A 12,486-nucleotide genomic window follows, 5' to 3' on the forward strand; every position below is an offset into this window, starting at 1 on the left:
CTTAATGAGAACTAAGTATCAAGAGGTTTTGTTATATCATCAATATCTTATGTGTGTAATCCTGGCTAGTACTAATGAATTATTATTAGTTACAATGCCAATTTTGCCATATATGCTGATTTTTTTGACATTTATTAAAAAAGTTGATTGCAGAACAAAACTAAATTGTTAGACGGATTAGTCCTAATCATTGTGGAGGAAAACATTGTTGTTAATTTATTTACAATAGCACTATTTACTCAAATATATGGAATTTTATTTTATTCCAGTATTCACTTTACCTCTAACAATTTGCATTAAAGAATCAAGCGACAAAATATGTCTCATAGTACGCTACGGCGAAATAAATTAACGTCATCGCAGTATTAGTTCAATAAAGAATCAAGCGGAAAAACGTCAATAACTTCGAAACTTGAATAGGTATGGTGTTATTTTTTTTATCAATTTAAATTATGAACACTTTTATAGGTTCAATGTCAAAATTAACTTTTTTGCTTTATAAATGAACTTACAACAACTGATTCAAATTTCAAATCTTTCTAGCTCATTTTCTCGATTTCAACTAACTGTCGCTTGATCGCTTATTCCATAACACTGTCCATATTATAGTATGCCATATATTCGTGAACTACTCAGTAAGCACTTTCATTCGATACCCCACACGGCATGGTTTGATAAAAATTTGTTTTTTCTTTGTATGCGATTTTTGATTGCCAGGGTGCGGGGAAGGGGACCACAAAACTGGTTGGCAACATGTGTTTATAATGGTGTCCGGGATCTATAAAATATATATCTGAAGTCAGAATGAGGTGCGCTATTTTTGCAAACGAACATCCCCTTGGAGCCTGCTCTATATACTGATCAACATTTGTTCGGCGACTTTTAAAAATAACTTGTATTTTGATTTTTATCACCCTTGAAAGTTTTTTCTAAGAGGTAATGTATTGCGAATTCTGTTAAGTCTAAAGTGTGACAGACAACGTCAATGACAACAATAATGGCGTACATTGAAGCTAATATTTATTTTGTATGAAAGTATTGTATTAAAAATTTAAAGACTTCATAATTTTTAAAAGTCACTTAACAAATGTTGATCAGTATAAGGAGAATAGCCTACAGTTCAATTCTTCGCCTTTGTTACAGGCCCCACTCTGTATACTTACGCTGTGTTAGTTAACTAATCAGAGCTACAAATATGTAGGTTTACTAAAAATAACTTAACACAAAAACTAGTCATATATAAATGTGCAACTTCACACAGTTAATCAAAGTATTAGAGAGTATATTTTTACCAATTTTCAGCCAAATCGACCGAACGGCTTTTTTCTAACATTTTGTGTGGGGTTCATTACCTCTTTTGAAAAAAAAAAAAGCTTAATATGAACATTTCATACATGATCATTCATGATCTCGAATCGGGCCTTGGGACTACGAAGGGTGATATTTTATTGTGTGCCTCATTAAATATTAAATTTTATTTAGTGTACTAGCATGAATTCTTACATGTAAGTTTATTGATTTTGTTAAATTTATTACTCCGTCGGTTTTTATAATAAACGCCTTGTTTTGCCCTACAATAGCCGCCTTTACACGGATGCCTATACATCAATTGCATGTGAAAATGCGCGTATAAAGCCGACGCGACCGACGACTTAAAACCATAGGTAAAGGGGAAGTCCGCCGCGCGATTGCGTGCGCTGGAGCGGACGCGCAATACAAAAATCAGTACAGATGAGCCTCCGAAGTTTTGACTTGGTATATAATGAACCACTTCTCGAACTAGTGCGTAAAAAAACACCATCTGTACTGAAATAGTACATTACGATACAAGTGCGTAAAATAGGAAGTTCGAAACGAGTGGCGATAAATTAAAACACGACCGAAGGGAGTGTTTTAAATCGACACGAGTTACGAATTTCCTTTTTGCACGTGCATCGTACGACGTTTTTCAGTACAGATGAGCCTCCGAAGTTTCAACCTGTTATATAATGAACCACTTCTCGAACTAGTGCGTAAAAAAACACCATCTGTACTGAAAAAAATATTTCAGTACATATGGTGCTTTATTTAGGCACTAGTTCGTAAAGTGGGCCATAATATACTCACTGAAAAAATCAGCCATTTTCACTTTAGCTGTACAAACTATTGGCATATTGCCTAGTACAGCCAACAACACATCTGTGAATACATAGTGCCAAAACTATGTATACATACCTTAATGTACGGGAAATAAAGTTCTGTATACATATCTTTGGCTCTTTGTACAGACAAAGCACAGCTGTGTTGTTGACATCGGCATTTTCAGAATTTGTTTGGGACACCCCCATTCGCGTAAATTGTTAACAATAACCTAACCACAAAATTAAAATTTTGAAAAAACCCCCGACCGCGACATAGTGGACCGATTTTCATGAAACATGGCTAAGAACACTCCCGACTAACACAGCTTTCTTCTTCTTCAATCTAGCGTTTTCCCGGCCTAGCGCCAGGGTCCGCTTTCCTACTCAGCCTTCTCCACTTTGCCCGGTTTTCGGCATCCTGAGGTGAGAGATTGTTCTCTTCCAAAAACCTAGGTATATCAAAATCGGTTCATCCATTCGGGAGCTATGATGCCACAGACAGACACACACACAGACAGACAGACAGACACGTCAAACTTATAACACCCCTTCGTTTTTGCGTCGGGGGTGTAAAATTAACTCGCTACCAGTTTTGTGACGACAATTAAGTATAAAATCTGTCAACAAATTTACTTTTTTCACATTCTGAATGTAGATTAGCGCTCAAAGTTTAAGTAATTAACACAAAAACAATATTTTCATAGAAATTTCATGCTTAAAATTATCGTCGTAAAACTGACAGTGAGTAAATTTTTGTTAACAACTTAAGCTAATTGGGGGGTCCCAAATTATGAAAATGCCCCTATACCAAACCATCCATAAGCACTCATTCAAAGTAAATTTAATATTCTATTCAGAGAACGAAAGTGGAAATGAAATGGAAAGGTCGGAAAACGCATTGAAATCGCAACAATTGCTCTACTCACTATTCAAAACGAACAACCGGGTTTCGGAGTCGGAGTCTACGTCCATTAGATTCCTTTGTGTATTTTCATCCGAATTTTTAATAATGGAATCAAATATTAACATATACCATGACGTTAACCCTATCGATTAAATTATTTTACCTACTCGTAAAATGTTAAACTCTATACCGCCATTTAGAATTAGCCGGAATTATTGTAAACAAAGGTGTGCCGGTGCCATAAAAAATTTCCACCATCCGAGAAATTAAAAAATTAGCAATCTCTATATTTATAAATATTCTACTACACAAATAATTACTCTCATTAAACGTGAACTTGTTCGTGTGAAAAAGCTATAAGTACTCAATTTAAAAGCTATAAGCTTCTTTAGTCTTCTTACTCGTTCTCCTAGCCACCTCAACGTGCTATGGTCTTTTCAAGCAGTTTCAAGCCACTTTCCCTCGACTGTAAAATGTTTATATTCCAGTTTTACTGTACAATAAACACTCTCTAAGAGTCTTGTCACGTCAGCTCACAGTACAATGACATTTTCCTTGCCATAGAATTGGAACCTTGTCGCTCCAACAGAGAGGTCTTTTTAGAGTGATTGCGTGTTATAAATGAACCATAACAGAGGTTGGCGGGACATTTAGAGTTCCGCAAGAATGCAATGAATGGAGGGCTTTTTATAATGCAATGTGTTGATTAAAGAAATATCATGACAATGTTTAAGACACAACTGAACATTTTTGCACCCATAAATACTAACTAATATGACAGCGAGAAGCGTAGGAAGTTACACACAGTAGCACACTCGAGCGAATGTGTCAGTATCAGTGTGCGTAGCCGAATGTACAAACGCTTACGAAACTCTTTCGTAGTTGTCTATCTCTATCGCTATTGCGTATTAGCACGAGTTCATTTTAAAGATGAATTTGAATGAGTAGCCATAAGAGTACTGGCAATTTAAGTATAACTACCTACCTGTCGGCGCGACAGTGCCAGACTACATTTCGGCGGCGTTTTGCGTCGCAGAAATGCCATTCGGCTATGGGGCCTACTCCGTGATAAAAGGCTATAATATAAGGTAGTTCTAAATTGCCAATACTTTTATGTTTACTCATTCAAACCCATCTTTAAAATAAACATGCGGAACAGTACAACTTCACGCTCGTTATATTCACAGAGAAAGAAAATTTTACGATTTCGCCCTCTCTTCAATTTGCATTTGTAAAGTAAATTAAATAAGAAAGCGCGAAACAGTTAAGACCAAGCCTTTTTAACCTTATTATTAAACTCTGTGTAAATTGTGTACTTTGATGCGAATAAAATAAGGCACCTAAACTTATTATAACTCACGAAGTTATTTTATGAAATTAAATAATATATTGGGTGTACCGGAAAGTTCTGTCGGTTTTGGTAGTACACAGAAATTTTCTCTTTAAAAGTATTGAATACGTTAAAAGTATTGAATAATATTGCGTCATAATTTCTGGGTTACGGACTACAAATACACGTATTGCGCATTATCTGAACGTACATGTGAAAGATGGTTTGAGAAATTCAGAAAAGGCGATTTAAGTATTAACGATGAACCTCGTTCTGGAAGACCATCTTAATTGATGACGACGTTTTGGAACCGATTCTATAAAAAGATCCATTTCTTACAACATCAGAAATCGGTTCAAGACTAGGCGCAGCTCAGCAAACTGTTTCGACCATAATATTCATCGTTTAGGATATGTACAAAATATTTCCAGTGGGCACAAAAACCGACAGAACTTTCCGGTACCTACACCAAATACTAGTATATCCGTGTAAATACATGCTTGTTTCCCTCTTTTGGATGCAGTTTAGCTACACTGCTTTCACATCTGTGTACTTAAAAGTACTTAATAAAATTAGTTACCTGTAAAACCATGTTTGGATCCCTATCATAAATAGGTGTGGCACGTGTCAACTAGCGTAAATTATCAATACCACTACTCGACACTAGTCAACAGTGTCGCGTCTGCCAAAAATGTAATATTATAACAGTTTACAACTACAGTTACAGTTAGTAGTAGTAGTTACAGTTAGTTAGTTTACAGTGTACAAGCAGAAGGAATTAAAAACAGAGTACTGATTAATACTTTTTTTTTTATACTACGTCGGTGGCAAACAAGCATACGGCCCGCCTGATGTAAAGCGGTCACCGTAACCTATGGACGCCTGCAACTCAAACAGTGTCACAAGCGCGTTGCCACCCTATTAGAAACTTGTACACTCCCTTTTGCTGTGTTAAGTACACAGCAAAAAGGAATGTACAAGTTCTAAGGAGGGTTCGGGTTGCCGACGACTCAAAGGACAATAGACGGAACAAGTTAGTTCCGTAAGTCCTCCCGTCATCAGCACACCGCACCCTCGTTGAGCTCTGGCAGCCTTACTCACCGGCAGGAACACAACACTATGAGTAGTATGACTAATATGACTAATGTAATATTAGCTAAAAATTGTTGAGCGTTAGACTTTTTGTTCGTCGCGACGTCTACTGACAAGTAGCAGTACTCATAATTTACGCTAGTTGACGTGTGATTGATACACACACACACACATAACCGGATATTCCGGATATTCCTCAAGTCGGCTTGAGGCCGCGGACACGCCCACTGCTGGCCGTGCCGGCAGCGCGCACTGTATCTCACAGAAACTCGCCTTTACTTCGCGCATCTTGACATCAGCACCGGAGTGTGACTTGTTTGCATGCAGATGGGCGAATGTGTGCCGAGAGTGTCTGAGGTTTTGTGAGAAGATGGACGATAGGATTCCCAGCACTTGCATGTAAATTGTCTGAGGTTTTATTTATTAATTTTGTGATTTTTTATTTTACACTACTAGTTTAATACAGCATATTCTGTAATTATAGTTGTAATTAGTTTAATTATTCGGTGTATTGGCTTAAGCTGTGATGCCGTGTAAATTATTTGAAATAAATGTTAAATGTTAAAATAACTAGCATTTACTGATGTATGGAGTTACAGCTCTTTTTTTTTTTACTTATTCCTTTGTGGTTACCTGTAAGGCCGTGCTTGGTTCTCTATCGTGGTTACAGTTGATAGGCCACACTTGCGCAAGGCTCATGATCGCTTCATTGCAGAACTTCAGGCCCATCACCTCTTCATCTTCGCGGCCGTATCTGCAACAAATTTAAAAATAAATACAAGTTCCACAGTAAGCTCAAAAAGGCTTGTGTTGTGGGTACTCAGACAACGATATAATATAGTAACTTATACAATTGTGATATAATACAGAGCTTTTCAGTCGAGTACCATGCCTAATAGTACGGTACGAGAGGGAAAAACTTAATTATATCACTATTGTATACAATATTTTTTCTATGAGTCATCAATGGACAAACAATATCATCATTCAAGTTAAAATTAATGTTAAATAGCGTCGTTCACCGTTGTATCAACATCAAATTTCCTGGCAACCTGTCTGTATTATATCACGATTGTATAAAAAAACTACAAAAGCCATAATAAATTAACTAACTAAAACGTACATTCAACTGCAAAATCAAATAACTCGTAATTGTTTTTTTTTTCAATAGAAGGTATTTTGCAAAAACAAAATCGGTCTGTATTTAAATTTGATTTTCAAAACAATTGTAAATATGTAAACAACTTTGGTCTAAAACAACGCAGTCAATTAAACTATCTATTCCGTTCTCATAACAAACGGCTGCCAAACAGTTTGATTAAGTAAAATCTGCCCAAAGCTCAGATTACTTGTCATTTAGACAAAGCACGCTTCGTGATATTGTTAAGTTATTGAGGGTCTTATATAGCAAGGACGCTCGATTTCGGTACGTATGTGAAAATCTGAAAAAACGGCTAATTTGAAGATATCAAGCTAGCAATATAAATTAAGAATTTAGTGGCACTGGTCAATCGTTTATAATTCTTGTAGCAGAATTGAAATAGAAAGCAGATATTCTGTTGAATAAAAAAGTTAAACTTAACTTACAAGTCAATCTCAGCCGGGGTACCCGAAGTGACAGACGTTGTCAATGGCGATCGAAGCGCAACTGGCTCTGTCGCGCCAATACGGAAGAGAGATAAAGGGATCGATAGGATAACGATTTGAGCTTGATTGGGAAGTAGTTGCCCTAGCCATAACAGGTGCCGTAGCCGAATGGCATTTTTCCGACGCGAAACGCCGCGAACGGTAGTCTGGCTCTGTCGCGCCAATAGGCAAGAGCGATAAAGATAGATATCTACGAGCGTGTCGTTTCGTGAGCGTTTGTGACATCCTCCACATTGAATCCTCAATTAAATACTCGTGGTGTCATAATTTATAAACGGAGCCTATGAATGGTGATCTATGACTCAAGCTAAAAGCGTGCCCGAAAAGCGATGAGAACATGAAACCATTTCCGCTGTTGGGCAGTAAATGAATACTGATAGCCGTGAATTTAGCAAACCATTAGTTTTCCATTTGTCAGCAGGACCGCAATGTTTAGGTGAGGTTTTCTGGCAGGGTAGGTACTTATATCTCGTAATAATAGTACATTGTGCAACAAGGGAGGTAAGGGGATTGCCTTGTTATGTATTAACTTTTGAAAATAAGAATTCCCTATGGTCCAAGGCCTGTACCTAGACTTGGCTCGCGAGAAAGCCGCCATGTGGGATGTTGATTCGACAATCATTGTCCCAATAGACGTTTCAGAGCATTTTCAGAATTTAGGACCCCGAATTAGAGTAACTTGTTAACAAAAATTAACTCACTTTCAGTTTTGTGACGATTATTAAGCATGAAATTTCTATAAAAATATTGTTTTTGTATTAATTAGGTACGTATACTTTAAGCAATAATCTACATTCAGAATGTGAAAAAAGTAAATTTTTAGACAGATTTTATGCTTAATTGTCGTCACAAAACTGACAGGGAGTTAATTTTTGTTAACAACTTACGCTAATTGGGGTGTCCGAAATTCTGAAAATGCCCTTCAGCGAACTGTCTCATAGCGAAGAGTCTCGACCAACGTCTTGAGAGACTCTCGCTAGGCGGTTGGATCAAGGGTGAGACGCAGAAGAAAATCCATATCCATATTAATATTATAAACGGGATAGTGTGTGCGTCTGTTTGTTTGTAAGTCTTTCACGGCAAAACGGAGCGACAAATTGACGTGATTTTTTAAGTGGAGATAGTTGTAGGCATAGAAATATTACACATAGAAAGATAGTTTCCATACAACTCATCGGCCACGGCCAACAATGAAGCCAAAACCCGATCGATGTGTGCGTGGAACGCTCCTGTTTTACGCTCACCCCACGCACACATGCATATAAAAAATATTGCCAGAGAAAAATGATTTCGCTCGAAGATGGGATTTTTACAAAGTCGTTGTACTTGGTTATAATAAATAATTACTAATTATTTTTAGTGCGTGTTCCATGGAAATGTTGTAAGTAATAGTTGAAATGAATTTATTTTAAAAATATACATATTGAGTGCCTATACAGATAAATTTCTGTTTGGTTACCTATTAGGTATCTAAAGTAACCGGGTACAACAGGTACCCTTTTGATATGGTGCGACTCTGGCCGTCTGTCTGTCTGTCACATTTCTAAATATCTTAAGAACTGTTCTACTTATGCTATTGATTTGTTTTTAACACCTACGAATTGGGAGTGTTATTATAGTGCTAACACATGACCCACCAAAGTCATCCAATTACTATCCTGTAATTGGGAGCGAGAAAGAGTTATTCTTTTCTAGCTACCACGTACAGGAATTAATGTGTAAACAAATTTACTTTTAATTTATTAACACTGATTATTAGCGCGATATTTACAAATGAAAATAATAAAACTGTGAAATTATCGAAAGTTGTAGTGTGAAAAGCTTTTCCTTCGTATTTTTCCGGAAACGTTCGTATTTCTCATGCTAGTTCAGTCAATTTCAGTACTTCTTGTACTGAGACTGACTGAAATACGAGTACCATGACATTCGTACGTTTCGCAGACAGAAGCGGATTAGCAGGAAATCTAAAATGAAGAAACATTATGCTATAATTCTTAGCTAGAATCAGAATTTCGATAAAACAACAAAATGTTTGTCTTTAAACTTAGAAAAATATTTTTTCATTTTAAAATGTATTTCATTCAATATACATAAATTACATACAAAGAACTTAAAATTGTTGTTACTTATATTTTAAACATCATTTGGCGGAAAAAAAATCATTGGACTGGCAACATTTATAAATTTCAATTTTAGTATTTACTAACTTCGTAAAAATATCACCTTAAACTCTATACTTTCACAAGGAATGTAATATCGGGCGGTTTTATTTTTATTATATGTTGTGTTATAACATCCATTCTCGACACAAACTACCATAATACTCGCAAATTAAATTTTTTTCGGGAGATGCTTCTAGAACGGCTTCAAATTGAGTACTGCGAGGGCCGTTCGGATACAATCACACAAGTGCGAAAAAAAATCGCACTTGGCATGGCTGCACTAGGATGTTCGGAAACACTATCTGGTGTTATAATTAATCTGAGGTTGTAGGGATGAAGAGCGACATAGGCTACTGTTTGTCTCTAACCCCCCACTTCCCTAAATTGGGAGGTGGAAGTTTGTATGGAGCATTCCGCCATTTTCAAATTTACCGTAATTTTCGAATGTAGAGCGAGCGAAGCTAAAGTAAAATTCATAATCCTACGGACTAAATTGACAAATGACTGACAGGTAAAATGATACCAGGAACAGCAAAATTAAAATAGGGAAGGGTATATGTCGATAACAATATATCGACAAGTTGTAAAGTACATACAACAGACAAGTTTAAATCAAGAATAATTATATGAGTTTCAAATAAGAGGTACACATTTTGGTTTGTTTTATGTATCTTCGAGGTAGTGGATGGATACCATGCATTTTTACCTACTAGTTTTAAAACATAAAAAGGTTTCCGAGCCTGTAGGTAAAAAATAAAATACCATGTCCGACGATAATAAATTATCTGTCACGCTATGGCAAGTATATCATAAATATCTATATAATTTTCGAATAATATTATTGCTGCTTCGAAATAAAAAAAGTATCTCTAATTAGCGGTCTACAGACCTTTTGATCTGTCGAAATCACAGAAAAAGTTGGTATATTGATTAGCCGATCCAATTGCCAATTTCATTGTCCCGTCTGGGTGCACCTTAACGGCTCAGCCACGACCACAGACCAACCCCTATAGACATCTATTACAAGACGACTCGCGGTCGCCAACCTTCCTAGTATTTGCACTGATATAAGCGCGGGCGCTCGCCGTGCCCGATCAGTATCGACCAAGTAACAGACCCGAAAGCAGCGCGTGTTTTTCGCACAAAAAAATTGGAAAAGGGTATTTTACCTGTAGTGTGAAATGGTGTGGAAAGGTAACAAGAAGCTCAAATTTAAAAACAGACGGCATTACATTCCACAAATAAGTCATATTTATAATTTATTCAGAGCCGGCATAGGTCAACTTACATTGGCCACTTACGCGTCAGTAGAGGGACAGTCATACTTCTGTCCCTTTTCATCTGGCGCGACTGCCCGCCGTCCTTGAAACGGCCAATCACAGCGCGCTTAACACATTCCCCGCCCGCTCCTCGCACCCCAAACACTGGTGACTCGTATCGCGAACCAAATATACAAGACTGCCACTCTATAGGAGGTTCTCTGTGGCCACGACATTGGGCTAAGCGCGACGGCGGCGAGCGGCGGCCATACATTGAAGCGAGACACAGCGATGGGACTTTTCATTCGCACGTATGACTGCCGCTCGCCGCTGCCGCGCTTAGACCAATGTCGTGGGTGGGCCGTAAATCTATGATGTAATAATAATTTTAATATCGATAAGAACGACACTGGCCAAACTGTGGCAACATTCGTTCACACTTACTTGTCAATTTGGTCCGTAGGATTATGGATTTTACTTTAGTATTGAATATTTATAATTAAAACCAGAGGCTTATTTTAAGTATCTGCCCCGAGCCCGTTAGCATTGACGCCCCATTAAGACGATACGGTAGGGGTAAATTTTCCATACAAACGCTCTCGACTATTTCCTCCCTGGTTTTTGAAGATAGAGCAATGATTTTTTCAACACAGATTGTTATTATTTTTATCTGTGTCGGACCGTTTTGATTTTTTTGATATTCTGCTTTTTAACTTAACCAAAAAATCTAAACGGTCCGACATAGATTATTTCATTGTTATTCAGGTTTCAGGTTCTCAAATTTCGTTCCGATTGATTAAGTTTTGAAGGAGGAAAGAGTCGAGAGCGGAACCTCGATTTTAAAGATTTTTTTGAAATATCTTTTGAGTGAGTTGTTCTTAATGGACAATTTTTTTTCGATAAATCTAGTTAATAACATTTGTATATTTAACTAAAATTCCCAAGTTGAAAGGGGGCCTTTCCATTTTAGGATTTTCGCTACCGTATGCTCTTAAGTGACGATAAAGACAAGTATTTAATTTAAATAATCCTGCCTTGCGGCCAGAATAAGTGTCTGCCGCTTTCGGCTATGGCCTTGTTGCCTTTAGGGTAAAGACCCTGGCTCAACAATACTAAAAAAATATTATTTAGGCTTGGATAAGCTGTTTATTATGTAACAGAATCATAATATTATTTATCGTGTTTATCGTATGGCGATACATTACACACATAATATTATTTACATTTAAACTTAAAATTTAGAAGTTTATTATTTATTTTGCCATGTGCCGTCAGATATTTTTGTTCTCTTATTCTGTCATACGTAGGTAATTATTAATTCATTTATTATACTATAACTAAATGAGCTCTACAGCAGTTTACAAAAAGTTTATACATAGCCACGTCAGCAAATTGTAATTGATCCTATTTTGTTACCAACATTTAGTGATATAAGTCGACTTTCGTAAGATATATACAGGATAATTGTTATAATTAAGAAAATATAGATAAAAGAGAACCTTAAATACTAAATAAAACTTACTGAAATTTCAATTCATGAAATAAATCTTGGTAACAAAAAAGGAATAAAAAAAAACAAATTTAACTTTTTCCTTAATCTTTGTAGGTACATACTATTCGAGAACTGCTGTCGAACAGTGTGTCGAATCTAACGAAAGTAAAATAAATACAAACCATGGCCTTAAAAACAGTTAAAGTATCGATAGTTGGCATCACTACAAGAAACGTCATCACAGGACTCATGAGCAGGGTCTGATACCTCGTAGCATGGTAAGACGTTAGAGAACCATGGAGTCGATTTTAACATAAAGTCAACTCATACTCATACTCACATACTCATTCCAAAAGTTGACTATAAACGAAATAAAAATAATTCGGAATTGAATAAAACTATATTTTCAATAAAAAACAGACTGTGTCACTATGTTTTATATACGTAAAAAAACACGCAAACAAAAAATATAAATAAAAG

At 36.5% G+C, this 12,486-nt stretch overlaps 1 protein-coding gene across 1 annotated transcript in view; it reads right to left on the bottom strand.

Moving 5' to 3' along the window:
* Positions 1-12,486, bottom strand: part of LOC125240578 (beta-arrestin-1-like) — a 201,472-nt gene that overhangs the window by 82,483 nt on the left and 106,503 nt on the right. Inside the window, exon 4 of the mRNA XM_048148531.1 lies at positions 6,080-6,200. Within this exon, the coding sequence (XP_048004488.1) occupies positions 6,080-6,200 (121 nt within the window). The remainder of the gene's footprint in view (positions 1-6,079; positions 6,201-12,486) is intronic.

Source organism: Leguminivora glycinivorella, chromosome Z (assembly GCF_023078275.1).
Source record: "Leguminivora glycinivorella isolate SPB_JAAS2020 chromosome Z, LegGlyc_1.1, whole genome shotgun sequence".
NCBI classification, from domain to species: Eukaryota; Metazoa; Arthropoda; class Insecta; order Lepidoptera; family Tortricidae; genus Leguminivora; species Leguminivora glycinivorella.